This window comes from Mobula birostris, chromosome 16 (genome assembly GCF_030028105.1).
Source record: "Mobula birostris isolate sMobBir1 chromosome 16, sMobBir1.hap1, whole genome shotgun sequence".
Taxonomy (NCBI): domain Eukaryota; kingdom Metazoa; phylum Chordata; class Chondrichthyes; order Myliobatiformes; family Myliobatidae; genus Mobula; species Mobula birostris.
Window position 1 is genome coordinate 76,078,259 of NC_092385.1, and position 24,347 is coordinate 76,102,605.

Genomic DNA, 24,347 nt, shown 5'->3' on the forward strand with positions numbered 1-24,347 from the left:
TATGGTGAGGTACAGGCATAATGATAAACTGACAGCAGTATCACAGTCACAGCAACAAGACATTACATATAAACTTTATATTATGCATAAAGTATGCAAGACATTGAAGAGAAAAATAATTGGCAATTGGCAGATTGAAAATGGTGTTGCACTTTGCAGCATTCCTTGACAAGCTTTTTAAGTATCATTTAAGGAAAAATTATTTCTTCATGATCTCTCTCTCTCACACACACAAACAAATAAACAGAGGCTTAACATCTTCAGAGTAAATTGAATGACATTTGAGGAATCCACAATTTAGAGTTCAGTTTTCCTGTAGGAGGTACTTAAATGCTTCTATCACTTAATAAAATATTGACATTTTACACGCTTTAGTTATATAGTTTAGTTCTTGTCAACTAAGAGGGATGCAACAGTTCTCCATCTGCTGCTTCCCCTTGGATTTCCCTGAGAGTACACCTGGTGAACTAGAAAGTAAAAATTTCAGGCTCGATCACCATTCAACTCAACACTCCAATGTCCATCCTTAAACCCAGTTTACCATCTGCTAACAACAGGAATTCTGCAGATGCTGGAAATTCAAGCAACACACATCAAAGTTGCTGGTGAGCGCAGCAGGCCAGGCAGCATCTCTAGGAAGAGGTACAGTCGACCTTTCAGGCTGAGACCCTTCGTCAGGACTTACCATCTGCTGAGTGAGCCGTGGAGCTCTACAAAGCAGGCTGAATTGATTCATTGATCGAATTATCTACACGTTCACTAGACTGGGAACCATTTCAATCCCAAAGGAAAATCCAAACCCTGTCCATGCTGTAAATCTGAAGCCCAGCACTCTGCAAGTCAGGCAGCACCTCTGGAAAGAGAAACATTGACTCTGGTTCTCTACTCACAGGTTTTGCCTGACATACTGAGCACTTGCAGAATTCTTGGTTTTTATTTATTTCCTGGGCTATGACCTACAGTCAAGGGTCATGAAGCAGCTGTGGATTTGCTCAAAAATTGTGCATGGAAGAATGGTGACCAGCAAAGAACATGCCTGGATGAGTGAGTGTTGAGATGCAAGTATTTTACAGGCAGTCCTCAAGTTTGAACATCCAACTTATAAACATCCCTATGAAAATCCAGCAAATATACAATTGTTCATTCCTACAAATGTACAATTGTTCATACAAATGGCAGATCTAGTTCCCTCTCTCTCTCTCCACTTTAATAATTAATCTTTTAAAACTTGCAGATGACACCAAAATTAGTGGTATACTGGACATTGAATAAAAATATCTAAGATTATAAGAGAATCTGGATCAGCTGGGACAGTGAGGCAAGAAAGAAAAAATGCAATTTAGAACACAGTACAAGAAGGGGACCTTCGCCCAGAATGTTGTGCTGAATTTAACTCAGTCAAGTGTGGAGTGTTGCATTTCGGAAAGCTAAACCTTGCATAGTAAATGGTGCAGCCCTGGATAGTATTGTGGAACAGACAGACAAGAGGAATACAAGAATATCATTCCCTGAAGGTTGACAAGATGGTGAAGACAAGAATTGGGAGATCAATTGTAACATGATGTCCCAACCCTTGTACTCATTGGCTCATCAGTCAAGGCATTGAATACAAGAGTTGTGACATCACCTTACAACTGTGGAAGATGTTGATAAAATGCATTTGGAGCCTAGCTGTAGGAAGGATGTCATTAAACCTGAAAGGTACAGAGAAGAGTCACAAGGATGTTACCGGAAAGCTTCAGTTATGATCTGAAACTGGATAGTCCGGATTTCTTCCCCTGGAGCACCAGGGTCAGAGGGATGGCCGTACTGGGTGTATAAAATCAAGGGGCATGCATAGGTGAATGTCCCAGTCTTTTCACCAGAGTAGGGGAGAGAGAGGCATCGGTGAGAAGTGAGGGTGAGAAATATAATGAGGATCTGAGGGGAGGTTTCTCACCTGAATATTGCTGGGGTATATGGACCAAGTTGCCAAAGTAGTAGGGTGGGAATAATTACAACATTTGAAACACATTTGGACAAGTACTGTATGTAGATGGGCTTTCCGGGACATGGGCCAGGGGAAGCTAAGTAGGACTAGCTCAGATAGGCAGCTTGTTCAGCGCGGAGGATCGTGCTTCCAGACTGTAAAACTTTAAATCAGCCTTAAGCTTTTTCGATGCTAATCGTTATAGACTATTGTGGAGGTTCTGGTTATAATATCGAGTGATTTCTCCACGTACGGACAGAATTGACTTAGGGAACTCGTTGGTTACCCGGGGCTAGCCTGTGGAGTCTTTCATAATAAAGACGTTAGAAGTCTGTTGATAGCGGAATGGTACTGAGACAGACCCGAGGCAACACATTACACACCAACACTGAAGTCCGCAGTTTGCTCCAGTCCGAATGCGCAATCGCGAGAAACTGGGCAGGTAAACCTCACCTGGGAGTCTTTCCGAAGCTCGCCAGCGGTCTGCATTGCTCTACCTGAACGAGAGCGAATGGGGACTCCGGTAAGGAAAGGCTTCCATCGGCAAGAAGTTAACAAGACCGTGTGGGAAGTGCTGGTCAGATACACCGATCTGAAACCGATAGGGTCAGGGGCGTACGGGACCGTGTGGTAAGTGTTAGGGCACCGCGGCAGACCTCACCTGCGCGCACTGGTATTGCCCCCACGGGACGGAACGGCGCTGTTGATTCTCGGACTTAGGGTCAGTCTCCGTTTGTCCTTCCGAGAGCCTGTTATTGACATAAGAGTCACGAGGGATGGTTAATTGTAAACCGGCGCCAAGTGTGCCGCTGGGAAACTATTGGTAAGATTTTTTTTAAAAAACATACGTATACAGAAAGTTCAGGCAGTGGGAGTTGAAGGAATTTGCTCAGAATTTTAGCAGTGTTGGGGCGGGGGTGGAGGCGGGAGGGAGGTGATGCGTTTAATGGGCTTGTTGGGGGAAAACGGTTGTGAAAGGGGTTTGTGTAGGGTTGTATTAGCCCTTTACCTATCACCTCCCATTTTCTCACTTCATTCCCCCTCCACCCACCTACCTCTCCCCTCACCTGCTTCACCTGTTACCTTCCAGCTTGTCTTCCTTCCCACATTTTTTTTTATTCTGGTCTCTTCCCCCTTCCTTTCCAGCCCTGAAGAAGGGTCTCTGCCCAAAACGTCGATTGCTTATTAATTTCTATAGTTACTGCCTGACCTGCTAAGTTCCTCCAGCATTTTGTGTGTTACTTAAAATTTATTACTCCAGACTTCCAACAAATCAACAACTACAACTATTATTAAGACTTTAAAAGTATTCTGCTTCTCTAAGTAGAGTTTCCATACAAGGTAAAACAAACTCTGCTTATTGAGTTCCTCCCTTCCCTCTTCTTCTATTCCCCACTCTAGCCTCTTACTTCTTACTGGCCTGTCACCTCCCCATGGGTCCCCTCTTCCTTTTCTCCTGTGGTCCACTCTCCTCTCCTATGAGATTCCTACAAGCCAGCCATTTACCTTTCCCACCCACCTGGCTTCACCTATCACCTTTGAGCTCTCCTCCTTCCCATCACCCTGCCTTTTTATTCTGGATTCTTTCCCCTTCCTTTCCAGTCCTGATGAAGGGTCTCACTCCAAAACATTGACTTTTTATCATTTTCTTTGCCTGACCTGTGGATTTCCTCCAGCATTTTGTGTGTGTTGCTCAATAAACACATTATACCTCTCTAGTTAAACATGGTGTGCATTTCAAAGGATAGTTGGTATGTGGAGATGATCAGAACCCATTAAACAGTCTGTCTCATCCACTACTAAAATCTGTCTGCTCTTTCTTGGGATTACTGGGAAATGGAGGTCATTGCCTGAATACAGAGGAGGAAGTCATCTTGGTCACTAGAACTCAGCACCTCCAATAAACCTCACAACTACTTTGTAGTTTTGCACTGATTCAATTTGACTACCAATAGTTCCAAGTTCTTATCCAAATCTTGATAGAAACAGAAAATTCTGGAAGCACTGGAGAGCACTGCATTCCCAGGTTTTTAACAGCACCAGAATTGGTTAATTGTTGTTTAATGAGTCATTAATTGGTTAGAGTTTTTTGTGTTTTTCTCAAGTGACTCCTTTTTTAAAGAAAGGGGCTTCCCTTCCTCCACCATCAACTCTGCTCTCAAATGCATCTCCCCCATTTCACACACATCTGCTCTCACTCCATCCTCCTGCCACCCAATTAGGAATAGGGTTCCCCTGGTCCTCACCTACCACCCCACCAGCCTCCGGGTCCAACATATAATTCTCCGTAACTTCCGCCACCTCCAATGGGATCCCACCACTAAGCACATCTTTCCCTCCCCCACTCTCTCTGCTTTCCGCAGGGATCACTCCCTATGCGACTCCTTTGTCCATTCGTCCCTCCCATCCCTCCCCACTGATCTCCCTTCTGGCACCTATCCTTGTAAGCGGAACAAGTGCTACACATGCCCTTACACTTCCTCCCTTACCACCATTCAGGGCCCCAAACAGTCCTTCCAGGTGAGGCGACACTTCACCTGTGAGTCGGCTGGGGTGATATACTGCGTCCGGTGCTCCCGATGTGGCCTTCTGTATATTGGCGAGACCCGACGCAGGCTGGGAGATGATTTTGCTGGACACCTACGCTCTGTCCGCCAGAGAAAGCAGGATCTCCCAGTGGCCACACATTTTAATTCCACATCCCATTCCCATTCTGACATGTCTATCCACTGCCTCCTCTACTGTAAAGATGAAGCCACACTCAGGTTGGAGGAACAACACCTTATATTCTGTCTGGGTAGCCTCCAATCTGATGGCATGAACATCAACTTCTCTAACTTCCGTTAATGCCCCACCTCCCCCTCGTACCCCATCCATTATTTATTTCTTCTTTATTATAAATATTTTTTCTCTCTCTCCTTTTTCTCCCTCTGTCCCTCACTATACCCCTTGCCCGTCCTCTGAGCTTTTTTCCCCCCTCCCCCTTTTCTTTCTTCCTGGACCTCCTGTCCCATGATCCTCTCATATCCCTTTTGCCAATCACCTGTCCAGCTCTTGGCTCCATCCCTTCCCCTCCTGTCTTCTCCTATCATTTTGGATCTCCCCCTCCCCCTCCCACTTTCAAATCTCTTACCCACTCTTCCTTCAGTTAGTCCTGACGAAGGGTCTCGGCCCAAAACTTCGACTGTACTCTTCCTAGAGATGCTGCCTGGCCTGCTGTGTTCACCAGCAACTTTGATGTGAGTTGCTTGAAATTCCAGCATTTGCAGAATTCCTCGTGTTTGCGTCAATAGCAAAAATGTTTTTTACCAGGATTCAAACCCAGACAAAGATTGTCCTCCAACACTGCTGAAAGTAGAGAGAATCAATTTAACTTGTACAAGCACATGTCAATTTTTTTAAAATTCCAATGTCATCAACCAATTTACTCTTTTTTCTGTCTACTAACATATGTGTTTTGATCTCTCTCCCTCCCCTATCCCCATAATTATTCATGTCCCAAAATCTATTTAGCCCTGTTTTGAATAAAGTTAAAGTTCAAAGTAAATTTAGTATCAAAGTACATTTATGTCACCATACACAACCCTGAGATTCATTTGCTTGTGGGCTTTCATAATAAATACAACACTATAAAATCAAAGAAAGACCACATCCTACTGGATGAAGAAACAACAAATAACCAAAAGATTATAAACTGTGCAAATACAAAAAAGTAAAAAAGAGAAATATAATAATAAATAAACAATAATTATAGAGAACATGAGATGAAGAATCTTTAAAAGTGCGGCTATAGGTTGTGGGACGGGCGAGTGAAGTTATCCCCTCTGGTTCAAGAACCTGATGGTTGAGGGGAGGGGTAATAACTGTTCCTGAAACTGGTGATGTGGGTCCTAAGGCTCCTGTAGCTTCTTCCCGAGTGTAGCAGTGAGAAGAAAGCATAGCCTGGATGGTGGATGCATGCATCCTGCTTTCCTGTGACAGTGCTGCATGTAGCTGTTCTGAAAAATGGGGAGGGCTTTATCTGTGATGGACTGGGCCGTATCCATTACATACTGCAGGCTTTTCCTTTCAAAGGCATTGGTGTTTCCACAGCTGTTCATGATGCAAACAGTCAATATACTCTTCACCACACATACCTACCCCTGTTCTGAAATTATACCACTGAGGAATTTGAAGTTTCTGACCTTCTCCTCCTCTGATCCCCTGATGAGGACAGGCTCATGGACCTCTGGCTTCCTCCTCCTGAAGTCAATTATCAGCTCCTTGGTTTTAGGGTCATTGAGTGAGAGGTTTTTGTTGTGGGCACTATCAGCCAGATTTTCAATCTCCCTCCACAGGAGTGTTGTCAGCAAACTTAAATATGCCATTGGAGCTGTGCTTAGTCTCACCTTCATTGGTATAAAGTGATCAGAGCTGGGGGGCGCGGTAAGCACACAGCCTTGTGGTGCACTTGTGCTGGTGGAGATTGTGGAGGAGATGCTGTTGCCAATTCGAGGTGAATGAGTCCTGTATCACTTTGTCCTATATGATTGAGCCTCAACAGTCATATAGGACAGAGAATTCAAAGGCTCACTTTCCACATCTCTGTCCTATGTGACTGACCCCTATTCTGAAATTCCATCCCACTTTTACAGAGTCCTCAGCATCTATCCTTTAAGACCATTGAAGAAATCTATGGGTTTTGATGAGATTTTCTCTTCCTCTTCTAAACTTCTGAAGTCTTCTCCATCCTCAACAAGTCTTCTCTGTAGACCCTTATTATGTACTTTATCAGGCACGTAAAACTGAACTGTTTTCTGTACTCCAAGAGAGGTCTGACCAAGGCCCGATGGAATTGCAACATTCCATCTTAATCCTATTCAAATCTTATTATGAAGACCATGGTTTCAGTTTGGGCACTCACAGAACTGGTCAGAGGAGCAAACCCACTGAATATTTTGAAATACATTTTGTCTTGGGCCAGAGTGTCTGCAGTCTGGCAAATAGTGGCATAAATCTTTATTAAAATAAATCTTTCATTTTGGATTTGTATATAAAATACAACACAGTTGCAAAAATTAATAGGGTTTATCAGGAAGCATTGCTTTTTGATCCGTCTTTATTTTTTATGCTTAATGTAATGTTCATAACTTTATGACCCATCATGAGAATACAGGTCGAACATGAGTCTATTTAAGGACGAACATGAGTCTATTTAAGGACGAACATGAGTCTATTTAAGGAGGGGTATAGTCCGAGTGCACGTCAATGTGACAGGTTAGGTGGGCTGTAGAGTCAGCTTCCGTGCTGTTGGTTTCTATGACTCTATAAACTGACTCTTGGCTGCCCTGTAGGTGAATGGTCTTCAAGTCCTCAACCATGTACTTGACTTCTTAAATTTTAAGAAGGCTTTTGTCATGGTTTCTGTTTATCTTGTCTCTCTGAGGGTTTCAGAGGGATTTATGGTCTGAATCACAGATCAGCAAGGTTGTGCTAATGCCACTTCATAAGCTGTGGAAAATTTCTTTTTCTATCTTTTTGTTAATTTTCAAATTCATAAACATAACAACAATACTAGTACAAAGAGACTGGGATTACATTATTGGTAATTAGCATATGGGAATATAAACTACAGATAACAAGTATACTAAGCCTCCCAAACTCTTAATGTAATTAAACATGATAAAAAGAAAAATGAAAAAAATGTAAAGAACAAAAAAACCCCAAATTAGAAAAAAAAAACAGAAACTAAACTAAACTGAACTGAACAAAACTAAACTGAGCTGTTATATTACATCGGATACAATCATTAATGTCATTAACTCCACTCCTCTGTCCATATATTTAAGGTTAATAAAAAGGATTGGGAAAAGGTCAAGCTACATCATATGAAAATGTTAAATAAATGGCCTCCAAGTCTCTTCAAATTTAACCAAAGGATCAAAAGTGACGCTTCTGATTTTTTCTAAATTTAAACAAGATATAGTTTGGGAAAACCATTGAAATGTAGTAGGAGGATTAATCTCTTTCCAATTCAATAAAATGGATCTTCTAGCCATTAATGTAACAAATGGAATGATCTGCTGAGCCGAAGAAAATAAATAACTATGTTCCATCATTGGTAAACCAAAAATTGTGGTAATAGGATGAGGTTGTAAATCAATACGTAAAACTGTTGAAATAGTATCAAAAATATCTTTCCAATATTTTTCCAAAAGAGGGCAAGACCAGAACACGAGTCAAAGAAGCCACCTCAGAGTGACATCTATCACAGACAGGACTTGTGAGAGTAAAAACGAGCTAGTTTATCTTTAGACATGTACAACCTTAAATTGTATCAATGCATGTTTAGCACGTATAGAGGAAAAGTTAACTAATTGGAAAATTTTCTCCCATTTCTCTATAGGTAAGAGAAGTTGAAGTTCCCTTTCCCATTCATTCTTAATTTTATCAGCTATACCTGGCTGTATTTTCATAATCATATCATAAATAGTTGCTATTAAACCCTTCTGATAAGGGTTTAAACCTAAAATTAGGTTTGGACACAGCAGTGGAAAGTTTCTGCCTGCTTTTACCTCTTGATAGCATCTGACACCTGAAGTCAACACTCTCTCCGTCAGACCTAGTTCCCTCGTGTGCCAACAAGTCTAACATGCTGCCTCTTGTGCAGTTCAGCGATTGATCAGAGGACCGGAGAGAAAGTGGCTGTGAAGAAGTTGTACCGGCCCTTCCAGTCTTTAATTCATGCCAAACGAGCATACCGTGAACTTCGACTGCTCAAGCACATCAAACATGAAAATGTGAGTGAAGCACCACCAGCATTAACAAAAATTCTGAACATTAATATAAATACAGTTTGTTCTTGTTTCTAGTCTGATTATTGCCAGCCCTTTTGCCTTTGCAGGTGATTTGCCTGCTGAATGTGTTTTCACCTGAAGACTATTTACAGACATTCCAGACCTTGTGAGTACACGATTAATGTTTATCTCTTCTTACATTTGCGATGTTTTAGATTCCTCAGTGACATGCACCAACCTGCAGAGCACCATAAGCGTCTGCTATCTCCTGGCCCAATCCCTCCAACTGCATTCTTCACCAGTCCTCTGAATTCCATTCCTCTTGCACAGCAGCTTTGTGCAGCTTCCAGGTGCCTGACTGTTTCAGTTGTTTGTAATGTCCATTAAGTTCTCTCCTTCCCAAATAATTTAATTTGGAATTCTCCCCTTTATTTCCCTCTCAACCCAATGAGGTTGCTACACCTCCATCTTGCCCTCACTCTTCCACACATTTGCAGGCACATACACACAGACTCATGCACACACACGATTCAAGATTTAATGTTATTTCCAGTACACAAGTATAAAGCAGAGTGAAATAATTGTTACTCCGGATCTGATGCAGCACATAAAAAAAAACGCAAGATAAAGAACATAATATTGAAGAAACACAATAAATACAAATACACAAGATAGCTCATATACATAGATTGACTATGCCCATAAAGTGACGCGAGGCACAGGAGTGTCTGTACACAGGTAGGTGTAGGTACACATACACACACTTTCTACATTCATCTCTTGGCTTGTATAAGTTTGGGACTGGTTATCACTGCTTACCTACCACCTCCCCAGTGATCCTTGTGGTAGCAGGGAGTGCAGCTACTTTGGCTACACACCTTGGAGAGACAGTTGCCATTCTCCTTCTCTTGCTCTGAAACAGAACTAGGAACTGCTCATCTATGCAGACAGTGGCAGAGTTGTCATTGATGTAATCTGTACCCTGAGGCTGATCCTTTGTGCCCTTCCTGCTGTTATAGATTAGTTGTAAATTGCCTGTAGTGTGCAGTGGAATGGTAGAGTTGAGGGGACATAGGAAGAATAAATTGGGATTAGTGCAAATGGGTACTTGGTGGTGGGAGTGGACTTGGAGGATTGAAAGACTTATTTCCATTGTATTTGACTCTAAGACTCAATGAGCCAAGGAACCTGATGCAGTTCATATCTGGCACACTGTCCTCCTAAAGGTCTGGCTGCTTCAAGCTGCATCTGGTCCCTCGTTACAGAACAAACTGCATCCAGCTCTGGACACAGCTCAGCAAGGTTAGGTACCTGACTTCTAGTACTGTCCGCACTGTGATTCCCTTCCTAAGTGCCACTCTGAGTATAATCATCACAATATTCTTGGTTCATAACAATGTAAGAATATAAGACATAGGAGCAGAATTAGGCCACTTGGCTCCTTGTGTATCTTAGCCCTCTCCATACCATGCTCCTGCCTTCTCCCCATAACCTTTGACACCATAACTAACCAAAAACCTATCAACCTCTGCTTAAACTAATACTCAATGATTTGGCCTCAATGTAACTGAATCCTGATAAGTAATCATTGACCTGAAAAGTAACCTCTGGTTCTCTCTCCAGAGTAACTGAACTGCCAAGCATTTAAACAGTAAAGGCAAAACTTAATGTGTATTTGAAACTCTCAGGAACTTTCACAGAATGAAGCAGGAAAGACTATTCCTATCAGGAAATGTAGAGGAGGGTTGACCTCAAAGCAGAGCAGCAGAAATAGGAAAATAACTTTAATAATATACTGCATAAACAACAAGCCACAAAGAGCCACAAAACAAGACACAACAGATACTAAACTCACAGGTAACAAGGTAACTGAAGGCTAGGAGCAGCTGGTTGGTTCGTACAAGTGAACAAGGATTGCGGATGATAGCTGGGCTAAATAGGCTGCAGGTGATGAAGAGGAAATGAGTGCCAAGTGATTCCTGATAGCTGGGTGGAGACTGGGAGATGCCTGCCTGTACAAGCCCGACAGTTCTGGGATCAAGAAAATAGTCAGAGGAGATCGCTGTGGGGCCCATAAGACATTGGAGCAGAATTAAGTTTTTCAGCCCATCAATTCTCCTCTGTCATTCCATCATGGCTGATTTATTAACCCTCTTAATCCCATTCTCCTGCCTTCTCCCCATAGGTTCTTTAATAGATTCTTTGATTAGGTCACAGCTGTCTGTGGCAACAACTTCTACAGATTCCCTACCCTCTGGGTCATTGGCAAAAGAAGCAGAGAAATTATTAGAATCATTTAATCTCTGCTTGTGACTTGGAATCCACTCCAGAAAAGAGAGGTGGACAGAGAATCAATACTAACTTCCATGGGCAATTGGATTTTACATGACAGGGAAGCTTGGAGATAGCTGCAGAGCAAGGTAACCAGTTAAAGAAAGTTCAGTGTCCACCAGGGTTAAATATTACAACTTGTTTTTTTTTTAAATCTTATCTTGAAGAAGGCAATTGGGAGTGTTTTCTTTTGGTAATGAGAGTTACAGAGATGCACACCATTCTTCCATCTTGTTTCAGATCAGCTACGACAGGGAAGAATTTGGGACTATACATAAATGTATGATAATATACAATAATAATACAGTACTGTGCAAAAGTCTCAGGCGCATTAGGGTCCTCATGACTGTAGTGATTTTTTTGTTTTGTACTGCACTGCTACAAGTTTCATGACATACGTGAGTGATGATAAACCTGATTCTGATTTGGGTCTCTATTGTGGACTGAGAGTGGGAAGGGGACAGCGAGAGGGGAATCATGGTTGGGGAAAGGGAGAGGGGAGAGGAGAGGGACGATGAAGTACCAGAGAGACATTCCCTAATGATCAATACACCAATGGTTTGAAATCACATCACTTTGCCTGGCATCTCAGTGCTGGGAGTGTATGTACCCATGCCACACCCTGTCCCTGGCACTCCTCTGCCATCTGTCCCACACCCCTCCCGCTGCGCTCCACCCTTGCCATTCCCAACATCTTCTGTTCCTGCCAGATTTACACGCTCGTTCTCCACTCCACGTTGACAAATACAGTACTGTGCAAAACTCTTAGGCACCCAGGCTATATGTATGTGCTTAAGACTTTTGCGCAGTACTGTATATACCAATAATAGTATAGAGAAAAAAAACTTACCTCCGAGAGCAAAAAATTTTGAGCATGTGTGAATATAATGCATGTTCCTGGGAGTGAGTGTGAGTTCTTACATATCCATGTGCTTTTTCCCCATTGTAAAACACTTTGAACTATATCGCCTACCTGAAAAATGCTGCAGGTGAAATACTGATAACTGGGGGAAGACTTCTTGAAGCAAGCCTGATTGAAGTGCCTGGCAATAGTGTGAAAGTTGTAAATACAGTTATTATTATTGTTGTTATGTGTGCTCTTGTATGTCTGCATACAAACTCTGTTCGCAGTTACATGGTGATGCCCCTCATGGAGCGCGACCTTGGTCACATCATGAAGAAACAGAAGCTCTCTGAAAACATGGTGGCGTTTCTTCTTTACCAGATCCTACGTGGTCTGAAGGTGAGGATAGTCAAGGGCTGCAAGGAATAGATTCTTGGAGAAGCATGGGAGTTAATTCAGCTTTAAGAACTCTCACAATTATAATAGTGGAGTTTTAGAAAAACATTCCAGCATTTATCAATGCCCAATATCTCATCAGGTTGAACCGACAAGCAGACAATTCTAAACCACGTTAGAACCTAGGGAGTACTATAGGTCCTGAACAGGTTATAGTTCGACAGGTACTAATCATCCTCTGGTAATTTTAGGGAGTATTACTGGCCTCCAACAAGTTAGTTCCCCAGAGATTGATTACCCTTTTGTATCTTACCCATCATCAATATTTTGGGTGGGGACATAATGGACATCTGATTGCAAACTAAAGGATGCTGTCTCCAACATAAAGGCACTCCCACTATGGGTAGCTGGACAAATAGTGAAGACAGGAAACTGACCAAATGCTTTCCTAATACAGAACCCTGAATCCAGCTGCGGTGCTCTAACTACTGAGATCGACAAACCTGGTGCAAAATATATTCATTCATTGAAAATGACCACGTTGCATATTTATGGGAATTCTCTATGTGTATTTTGTGCATCTGGGAATAGTGCCTAAATATGTTTCTTCAGCTACTTCAAGATGTGTCAGTAAACAGGCATTTCTTAATTTAAAATCATCTCCCTCTGTTATTATTCGGTAGGATAAATATGCAAATGAGACATTAGTTTCCTAATAAGATGTTCTGGTCAGATCTCCTGGTGTAAAAGTAGACAGCCAGTGAATTCCTCCAGAAAGTGGGGTGTGTGTGTACAGTGATATGCTCTGGATCTGGGTGAGGCGATCTCGAGTTGCACAATCAGGATGCTTTAAATCTTCCACTCTAAAGAACGTGGTGGTGTCTACCATAACCAGACGTAAATCATTTTGTCATAAAACCATAACGCATAGGAGCAGAATTAGGCCATTCGGCCTACTGAGTCTTCACCATCATTCCATCATAGGTGATTTATTATCGCTCCCCATTATACAGTCAAAGGGCACTGCAGCTCAGAAACAAACCCTTTCGCCCATCTAGTCCATGCCAAACCGCTAACCTGCCTAGTCCCACAGAGTTGAACCTAAACCATAGCGCTCCATGTCCGTCCCATCAATGTACCCATCCAAATTTCTTGTAAGTGTTGCAATCAACCCTGCATCCATCACCTGCACTGGCAGATCGTTCCACACTCCCACCATCCTCTGAGTGAAGAAGTTTCCCCTCATGCACCCTTCAAACATTTCACCTTTCATCCTTAGCCCAAGACCTCTAGTTTTAGTCTCACACAACCTCAGTGGAAAAAACCTACTTGCATTTACCCAATCTATATTCCTCATAATGTTGGAGGGAACTGTAACACACGAGGGAAATGCATGTGGTCATGGTGAGAATGTACAAACTCCTTACAGACAGTAACGGTGACTGGCACTGTAATAGCATTACACTAACCCTCTTGTTACCATGCCACCCCATCCTGCCTAAATCTGACGGCATTGCAGACACTATACCATTCAAAAATGCAGATACCTTCAGAGGTAAGCGGTTAATTATCCAGTCTTACAACTATAACTTTTGTGCAAAGATTTTATTGCTTTGATACTACACTTACTTTGTGTCCTATTTCTCACACAGTACATCCATTCTGCTGGGATTATACACAGGGTAAGGCACTTCTCTTCCATAAACCTTGTTGGATTGGACTGCATAATTGTTATCTTCCTTCTACTTTAACTTTCTTATCCTTGTTTGTATTCTTATATAATTACTTCTATATAGCGTGTTTTTTAGTGGTGGCAGTCGCCTTTGTATCTTTCTGGAGACTTCTCAGTTTCAATAGTGAGTATTGCATTACTTGAATAGGGGCAATTTTATTGGTTAATTCAAGCAATGGAAAAAAAGTGTTATCATTAATTTGGTATACGAGAACCAGACCTCGTTTTTTTCACTCCCCCTCCATCCCCCGCTCCCCCTTTCCCATCCCACTCGCCCCCTCTGCACCCCTCTCTCTCCCCTTCCCCTCTCCCTCCCCCTCCCCTCCCCGTCCTCCCCTCCACTTCTCCCCTCCCTCTCTCCCCCCCTCCACTTCTCCCCCACCTCCCCTGTCATTAGGCTTTGCTTTTGCTCCCTGCTGTCTTTCTTTTACCCTTGTTCTTTTGTTCTTGTAATGATTAATCGATCATAAGCAACACGTTTTATGCTTCATTCTTGACTTTCAAAGAACTTTTGGGTTGCAGTAACATCAAGCTGCCTTTTTAAACTGAGGACTATAATAGATACTGACATGCTTATGGAAAAAGTGACTTGCAAACCAGGACTTTCCTCTCCAGCAGGAGTTAAAAGCCTGGCGTCCATGGACCCCTCAGTTAATGGTTGTGCTCCAGGCATAAAACTGGTTGGGAGCCACTGCTCTATAGTATTTTTTATTTTACAGCATGGTAATTCAAAGATATGTTTCAAGGAGCTTCTTCATCTTGTCAATAGGGCAAGTCCTCCATACTTGTAAAATGATATTTTGATTAGTTGTGATCTAACGTGTATGCTTAACAAAACATCCCATAGTAAGCTTTTTGAATTATTTACCAAATAATTACCATCTTTTCTCTTCAGATAATTAATACCTGTAAATGGTATTAAAATTTTTCTCTTTATTCTTTGCAGGACCTTAAACCTGGTAATCTAGCAGTGAACCAGAACTGTGAACTAAAGGTAAGAATACAGTTAATTGGAACACATCGGGACCAGTACATTCTGGCCCAAATAAGCAGCTGCCCTAATTGGCTGAAGTTTCATGGAAATAGTTAAAAAGGTATAAAAAAGACAAACTGAGTACCAGATTATCTACTTAAATGAACAAATTAGAATACCGTCAATACTACTACAGTACTATAAAACGATGTATTAGTTCCTATTGTTATTGATGGAGAAATTCATTCTGTGTATGCTGCCCTACACTGATTTCGATTGGCTGTAAATCAACAAAATCAATGTAGACAGATAATGGACTACATCCATCCAATGCTTTCAAAGTTTGTGGTACATTTATTATCAAAGTATGTATAAATTATATAACCTTGAGATTCTTCCACTTACAGACAGCTACCAAATAAATAACCCAAAAGAACCCAATTTTCAAAAAAAAGAGACGTAAACCCCTCAGAGAGAGGGGAAAAACATTGATCATGCACGCAATGAAAGCAAGCACCAGCATTCAGACAAAGTTGAGTCCACAGACCCTGAAGTGCGGAGCAGCTAGAATGGACCCTTAGTGTCAGCATCAGTTCATCACTCGGGCGCAAATCACCGCAAAGCTCACAGATACGGAGCCGGAGCAGTGGGAGTAGTCTCACAACCTCAGCGCCATGGAGAGTGGAGTGAACATCATGGAAGAGCAAGTAGAATTGGCCCAAACCTCGCCTCTGGTCCCAACCTGCCTTTTCAGCTTTTAAATTGACTAAACACCAGGTCATCCCCTGCAATAGGATCCGGGCCCTGCCACATCGATACGCTCTGGGTTTGGACCTTGCTGCCATGTTCCGGCCCGTACTTTCCAGATCGGCTCGGCACTTAAGTCAATCTAACCTCACTCCTGGTTTAGGTGGATGGATGCCAAAACTCCTCAGCTCTGACTCTCTCTGATTTGATCCATCTTGAACATGCCTTGACCTCGGTCTGATCACCTCTCCTTGAACTTGCCATGCTCCGATTTTGTATCGCATCTGCACGCCTTGACCCTCAAGTCAGCTTCTTAATTGTTCGTGGTGATAGTTTATCACAATTTACCACAGAAAAGTGTTATTAATAAAGTATTTAGTCATATTTCTTGCCTTATGAACCGTCAGTAAGCAGTTCCGTCAACTTCAGTATCGCCATCTTAAACTGGAAGCTTTTTGATAATTGCATACTCCAAATCTTCATTTTCATTGTAACATTCAAGACACAGTTGATACCTTCAAATTCCTCCTGCTTTCTAACTTGTTGAAGTACTGAAATTGTTTTATTTTTACTCCTGGCCGTTATGGACATCTGCAAGCCTGAATACTTGAAACCACAATTCTGAATTTACTGCTTATTTCTCCCCAACTATCAGTGACAAAAATCACTACTTTTGGAACACAAACACACATAACTGACGCTATTTAAGAACTGTTAACTCTAAGCATGGTGTAATGTCTAAAGGCCACACAAGTGCACATGACTGACACTAGTTAGAATCTGTTTGGCAACAGTCTCCTGTCCCAATTAAGTGGCATAGTGTCCCAAATAAGCAAACAGAATCCCAGCTATTTTCTTGATTAGTCTTTGTCCCTAATAAGTGGCTGCTATGATTAACCAATGGCCCAATTGACCAGAATCCACTGTACAGTATTAATAATGACATACAGCATTTAACCTACATTTATTTTCCAAACTTTCTTAAGCTTAATGTCTGGACTTTGTTTAGATTTGAGTGACTCTAGTGCTTGACATTCTTGACATCAGGTCCCAGATAGATTTAAACGGAAAAGTGAAGACACATAATGCAATGATTGTTTCTGATTCCTAGTCTGATGTGACGAAGCTACGGGATGTAACAGTTCTTTGTGAACAGATTACAGGAGGAAACTACGTGTTATCAGGAATAACTGGTGTGAAACTGAAAACTGCGGTTGTAGGTATTTTATTTTTATTTATTGGTATTCACCACAAAACGGGCCCTCCTAACCCTTACAGCCCTTTTGAGCCATGCCACCCAACCATCCATCAATTTAACCCTCATCTAATCAGGGGACAATTTACAATTCACCATTAACCTACCAACCGCTGTATCTTTGGAATGTGGGAGGAAACCGGAGCACCCAGAGGAAACCCACACAGTCATGGAGAGAACGTATAAACTCGACACAGGCAGCGATGGGAATTGAACTTGTGTCTCCTGTACCATAAAGCAATGTCCTTGCTAACCACTACGCTCCTGTGCCACCCCAATTCTGGCAACATGACATAGATGTGACAAAATGTGACCAATACCAATAGGCTTTTGTCAAGGTAGTTAAGGTAGTCTGAAGGGATTATTTATGTACTTTATATCACTATAATACTATATAACATTAACAACACATTACATAGACAAAGACGATTAATTGTATCTTGACTGTCACATTACTTCACCCGTCACAGAAATTTCCTTATTCCAGTTGCCCAACCCCATCCTTCTTGCTACCTAAATTAACATTTTTCTTTCACAGAAAAAAGTGTTAGAGTATTAACCATTTCTCTTTCATGCTATGTTGGTGCTGGAAGCATGGTGACACTTGTGCGCTGCCCCCAGTATTTCTTCGACATAAACACCGCCGTTCGCTGTATATTTTGATGTTTTGAAGTGAATGTGACAAATAAAGCTAATTGTTAATCCAATCTTTATCTCTTTCCACAGTTGTCTGATCTGCTGATTTTTGCAGCTTTTCCTGTTTTAATGTCAAATTCCTATCATCTGCAGTTTTTGATTTTTGTTTTTGATAACTGTAACTGTATTATACAGTTTGAACATAACATTCTTTGTGTCAGGCCTGTAAGGGCAGGCAGTATCCTCCCAGCTACCTGCCACTTATTTCCAACTCATCACCTACTTAAGCCCATCTCTCATCCACAGCTCTTGTTTCTAACTAGTTATGAATCCTGAAGAAGGGTCTTGGCCCGAAACGTTGACTATCTATTCATTTCTGTAGACGCTGTCTCACCTGTTGATTTTCTCCAGCATTTGCATGTGTTGCTCCTGGCCTTGTTGCCTGTGGTGTTTCATACCTTCTCTCTCTTGTTTTGTGGCCCTATGTATCTTATTATTTTGCAGTTTATTATTAAAGTTATCACTTGCCAATAAATAATCTCTGCTGCTCTGCTTATGGGTCAAGTCTCCTCTACATTTCCTGACATCGTGACGTGTATTCCAACAGCGTAGTGTCAAATTCTCAAGTTTCCCAACTGGATCATTGGTTTACCAAGTGCTGCTGCAGGTCACTTGGAAATGAAGTCATATAAATGGGTTTTTATGAATGAGCCCTATCTTGAAATTCAGAGCTAATGACCAGCCAACCACCAGTTACCTGTAATCTAGAACCACTGGCTGGGTCACAGTGGGGTGGCAGCAAACATCCCAGACAACGCACTAAGAATGAGAGAAAAAGGGGAAGCAGAAATTGTGTGAGAAACACAAATCTGGGGAGGAGAGAGAATTTATACTGGCCTACAACTTACATTGCCGTTTGATGGACAACACAGTCCATACGGATGAGTTGGGCAGAGGGCCTTTTTCCAAGCTACATGACTGGGTGTTGTGCCCCCGGAGCAGTAAGCTTTTTCCAAAGGCTGTGTTCCACCTTTGTGGTGGAGAACATGAAAAGGTGTTTAAGGGAAACGAGTCAAGATAGCAGGGGAGTTTGGTAAAACAGGGGTCAATTAAATAAACTAGATTTAGTTTATATTTCATTTTTAACATTTGGTAGCATGTTTTATTAAAAACTCATAAAAACAAATGATCAAAATATTGTTAGGTGTTTACCAGCAGTAAACTATAACAATGCTATCAGGTATTAGACTAATGATCACATCAGGATGACAGGCTCTGTGGTGACTGTTCCTTTAAACTTGGTGATGTACTTATGTCCATTCCTATTTTTTTACTACTTTCAATCTGCAAAAATTATGGTGGTTTTCAAAAATAAATGCCCTTTGCATTTGTTATGTGATCTTCTTTCCAGATTTTGGATTTTGGATTGGCTCGTCACACCGAGTTGGAGATGACAGGCTATGTGATTACTCGCTGGTACCGACCCCCGGAGGTTATACTGAACTGGATGCATTACAGTTACTCAGGTACCAGTCACACACCTGTCAACCCTTTTTGAACTTCTCTTGAAAAAAGAGCTGTTAAATCTCTGAGGAACACACCTAATGCTCAATAAATTTGCTCTGACTTCACACTAAATTTTGAAGTAGAACAATAATGCCAGTTGTAAGTACCGAACTCCTTTGTTAGCTGGTTCCTGCTAGAAATGTTTTATTGGTTGCTGTTTGTTATTAACATTATGACATTATAATATAACATCATCAGCATCTTTAACACTGGAGCATTGTAATTATCACTGTTAAGTGTTTAAAATGTTAATCATAATAAATCATGTACTTACTCAATATGTATTAGAGCTAATAGGAGTACAGCCTACGACAGTATATTTGAAGGGGTGCAGGAGCGACCAAAGGGAGAAGATGAGGTGTAAGTGGAATCACAGAGAGGAGCGGAAGTGCAAGTCACAAGGAGAGATGTAGATCGAGGAATAATCAGGATTGTTTTTCTGTAATTTTTTCCATTATTATTGATTTTTTAAATCTTACCTTATTGTGTTTTTTTTTCCTGTACTTCATTGGATCCAGAGTAACAATTATTTCATCTCCTTTACACTTGTGACATTAAACAATCCTGAATCTTGAGGAACACAAAGGAAGCAGGAGTGAAAGGGTGCAGAAGGTGGAAAATTGAGGACTGTAGAGGGAGGGAGGGAGGAATGAGGAAGCACGAAAGGAGTAGTGAATGAATGGGTGTACAGAGAGGCTCAAGAGTGTAGTGCATATAGGAGAGAGAGTAAGGTGCTCAGGGTAATGGGGGGACAGAGAAGCAGGGGATCCCAGAGGCTGAGAGTACAGATAGGTGGGATATTGGGAAGTACTGTGGGATGAGCAATGGGGGAATGTGGGGCAGCATGGGCACAAAGGAAATGGAAGAGTAGGAACTGAGGTTGGAGGTGTACAGTGAAAAGCCCAGAGCTGTTGGCCTCAAAGGAAATGGGATTGGTACTACAGAAGGACGGGGAGGGTTAGGCAGTTATCACGAAGAGGCACAATGTGGGGGTGGGGGGTGTTTTCTGATGGAGGGAACATTGAGTGAGGAAGGACTCACAGGGTAGGGGCGCCGAGGGATAGCACAATGGGAAAGACAGAGGGAGGTTGTGTGTGTTTGCTCACCTACTGATGTGACCCAAAGCCAGGACATAGGACAAAGCTGGAACTTGAAATCCTCCTTTATTCAGTAACTACAAAACTCAAACCTCAACCCCACATCCCAAAGTGTGACTCTTTAAATAGTTTAGTCAAAGGGCATTCAAGACAATGACAGGAACAACGATCAGTTAGTGAAAGTCAGCCTGGGATTGGTTGTCAGCTGACCAATAGGTGTTGGGTGTTTGGACTCACCGTAACACCTCCCACTTGAAGGTAAATACCTAAAAGACTTGAGCTGAGGATTGATTTGAATTGGAACATACATTGGCAACAAGTCCTTCCTAGTGTTTACAGGCTGTCACTTTCTTATCGTGATGTTGCTTGCAGTTATGGTGGCATTGATGGTTGGTTCGGTCGGGTTAAATTGAACCCTTGCAAGAGGAGATGAAGGTCCAGCTTTGTGCTTCACGATCTGCCCGATGATCTTGTTGCGCCTTTGGGATAATGCGGTCGGAACCCTTTGATATGGTGACACTAGTGATGTCCATCTGATAGCTTTGTTTGCCAATATGACCTGGTGCCCATTGCGATACTGCCTAACCCACACTGCAGCTCTGGGCTTGAATGACTGAACTGCGGCTGCCTTTGTGCACCTGACCACCTGGCCTTGAATGTTCGAAGCTGTGGCAGTATTGCATCCAACACCGTGCTCAGTTTTCTTCTCAAAACTGCTTCAGCTGGTGACTTCTCCTTGAAGCCTGAATTCGACATGTCAGCCAAAATATTTTGAGGGCCTCAGCCGATATTCCTTTCCCTCTTGGTTTCAGAAGCAACCAATTGAAGGTATCTACAAACCTCTCTGCTTTGCCATTGGACAGTTGATAATATGGGGGCGAGCGAATGAGGATAATTCCACTGCACGGGCAGAAAGCAGCAAATTGCTGTGAACTGAACTGAGTGCCATTTTCAGAAACAGGAGCTTCTGGCATCCCAAAGCAACTGAAGATCTGCAGCAGCTGTTGAATGGTAGCTTCTATCGTCGTTGACTTCAAGTATTAGCTACAGTATTATTCAAAGACTTACCTAATACTTCTGGCCATTTGGAATAGGTGTCAACCAGGACAGGTTAGGTGCACCAACTGATTGGGCCAGCGAAGTCAATATGTACACAACTCCAAGGTTTGGGAAGCTGAAGCTATGGTTGTGGATTGGCTCGACTCGGATACTTTGCTGCCATTGAACACTGAGTACACTGGTTGCATGTACGTTTGTAGATGTGATGTCCTTGTCTATGCCTGGCCAGTATACAAAGCTTCTTGCCAGGGTTTTCATTTGATTGATGCCCAGGTGACCACAGTGGAACTGTGTACTTTTGGTCAAAGTGTTTGTGGAATCACTAATCTGTCTCCAAACGTTAGACAGGAGTCCACTGTTGAGAATGAGGTATGATGTTACTAGCAGGTACGACATCTTCTTCAACCTTGACTGGCCATCATCAACAAGGTATCTGTAGATATGCTGAAGAAGAGGATCTGCTCAAATCTTGTCGACCGTGACTGGAAGACCTTCAGCAGTAACTGATACAACCTGGTGGACTTCAGAATCCACTGAAATTGCAGCCATGTCTGCATCTTCATTTTCAGTAGCCTGCTGATTCATAAGTCTGGAAATGGCATCTGCCTGACCAAGTTCCTGGGTTGATGGGTACTTGATTTCAAAATCGTGGCTAATAACATCATTGCCCACCTTTGTAGATGGTTAGCTGTATCTACCAGGATGCCTTTCTTAGACCTGAAAATGGATCTCACTGGCTTGTGATCAGTAAGGAGACTGAGGGATCTGCCATAAAGCCTCTTCTGGAATTTCTTCACAACAAAGATGATTCCCAAGGTTTCCTTCTCAATTTGTCCATAGTTCCTTTCTGCTGCGGTCAGTGATCTGGCTGGGTGCATGACACTTTTTCTGAACCATCAGGGGAGATATCGGATATGACAGCTCCCACTCCATGGGTGCATGCATCCGTCGTGACAAGATTGTCAACTCTGGGTTGAAATGCATCAAGAGAAGGTCAGATGACAACATATTCTTTACCTGATCAAAAGCCTCTTGGCATTGTTTGGACCATATCCACATGGCACCCTTGTTGAACAGGGCATTGAGTGGCTCCTTCAGCCAGTACATTGTTGGGAGAAATGCTGAATAATCACTGATCTTGCCCAAAAATTATCATAAAGTGCTGACGTCTGATGGTGATATCTTTAAAATAGTGGTGATGTTTTTGGGATGCAGGCAACAACCATGATCACTTATGATGAATCTCAGGTACTTGATTGAAGACGTCTGGATCTGCATTTTTCTGCCCAAAGTTGCAATCCAAAATCTTACAGATTGTTCAAAATATGGTCCAGACATTGGCATGGTTCTCTCTGATTGTGACCATCATAATGATGTTACTGAGGTAAGTGACAACACCATCAATACCTCTCAGCATTGTATCCATAAGGAGCCAACTTTACCCCAAAAGGAGGACAAAGGAAGGAAAGCAACCCCTTATGTGTAATGGTGAGAAGCTCGTGTGGATTTTCTGCCATTTCACCTGGAGATAGGCTTCAGTCAAGTCCAACTTTGCAAAGTAGCAACCACCATTCAACTTTGCAAAGAGACCTACCGGTATCGGTACAGTAATGGGTACTGATGTGTCTGCAGAGCCACATTGAGCACACAACCTCACAGTGCCATTGACTTTCTTTGTAATGACTATTGGGACTGGCCAACGCAAGTAGTTGACGGCTTAGATCACATAAGCTTGTTTCAATCTATCTAGCTCTTGCTCCATGATTGGTAAAGCTGTGTATGGGACTGGTTTTTTGGAACAGAAGACTAGCTTTGTGTCTGGATGGAGATGAAGTTCTACTTGCAGTTTAGTGCAGCAACCTAAACCTTCTTGAATGACTGCTGCATAGTGCTGTTGCAGTTTCTGTTGTATGGTCTCCTGTACTAACGATGGTATGAATCGACTGACGTAACTTGAATGGTGAATCTCTTTGTAAAGACTTCATCGAGAGGGATTCTCCAGAGATCAAGTGTGTCCATCCAGTCAATACCACAGACATTCAGACCTGGCTAGTCTGTTAGGTTATGCATGCACAAGTGACTTGGTTACTGTTCAGCTTCACAATGCAGTGCGGTTTGCTAATCAGCAGGAGTGTCCACCCAATGAACTGCAGGCGTAGTGATGAGTGGTGGGGTCCTAAGTTCCCATATCATGTTTGGAGATAATGGTAATGACTGATGTATCAAGTGTAGCTAGACCAAATGATTATTGATAAATATGTTGACGTACCTTCTTCTAGGGGTGAATTTTGAATGTTACCATTAAGTTCTTTGTAGATTTTGATGGCTTTTGAAACTTCTTGTCCTTGTGTTTCACTGGCCTAGAGGTCAGTGAAGGACAGCAAAAGCCTTCTTTGAGACTATGGTGTTGGCATTTGCCGCAAACATCTTTCTTGTATCAGTAGGTCTTGCATAATGCTACGTCCACAATTCCAATAAGCTGTGTTTGGCTACTTGGAGACCTGCTTAGTGGGCCACTGCAAACTGCATCGACGTGGTTTTGTCTGACCAGGTTGGAGTCGTGTTTCAAATTCACCACTCACTGACATTCTTGGGTGCCAGCTTGTAAAATCACACCAGGGTTTTGTTTCCGTCTGCCCAGGAGCCGTTTGTGAATGTCTGTGTCGTCAGATGCCTGGAGTCCACAAATACAAATCAGACATTCAGGTTACCCAGCTTGAACTTTTCACACTCACGTTTGACGACACTGGCATATGTGATGAAGTCATCAGCGTCATGTTTAATGAGTTTTAGGTTAGTTATGCTTGTTAGTTCTGTTCCAAAAATGCTTGTTAGTTCTGTTCAGTGTTTGACACCAACGTCATTGGACTCACTGATAACCTGCTAGTCAAGGTTTCGATTAACTCCAGCTGCACTGTTTCAAATTGAGCTTGCTGCTGTTGCAGGATCGTGTGTAAGCTTTCTAC

The 24,347-nt window shown here is 42.3% G+C and overlaps 1 protein-coding gene across 1 annotated transcript in view; it reads left to right on the forward strand.

Annotated features, from left to right (window-relative positions):
* Positions 1-2,397: 2,397 nt before the first annotated feature.
* Positions 2,398-24,347, forward strand: part of LOC140211238 (mitogen-activated protein kinase 14A) — a 33,321-nt gene continuing 11,371 nt past the window's right edge. The window contains exons 1-7 of the mRNA XM_072280879.1: positions 2,398-2,599; positions 8,619-8,748; positions 8,853-8,911; positions 12,208-12,319; positions 13,969-13,998; positions 14,995-15,042; positions 19,071-19,185. Of these exons, the coding sequence (XP_072136980.1) occupies positions 2,481-2,599; positions 8,619-8,748; positions 8,853-8,911; positions 12,208-12,319; positions 13,969-13,998; positions 14,995-15,042; positions 19,071-19,185 (613 nt within the window). The 5' untranslated portion in view covers positions 2,398-2,480. The remainder of the gene's footprint in view (positions 2,600-8,618; positions 8,749-8,852; positions 8,912-12,207; positions 12,320-13,968; positions 13,999-14,994; positions 15,043-19,070; positions 19,186-24,347) is intronic.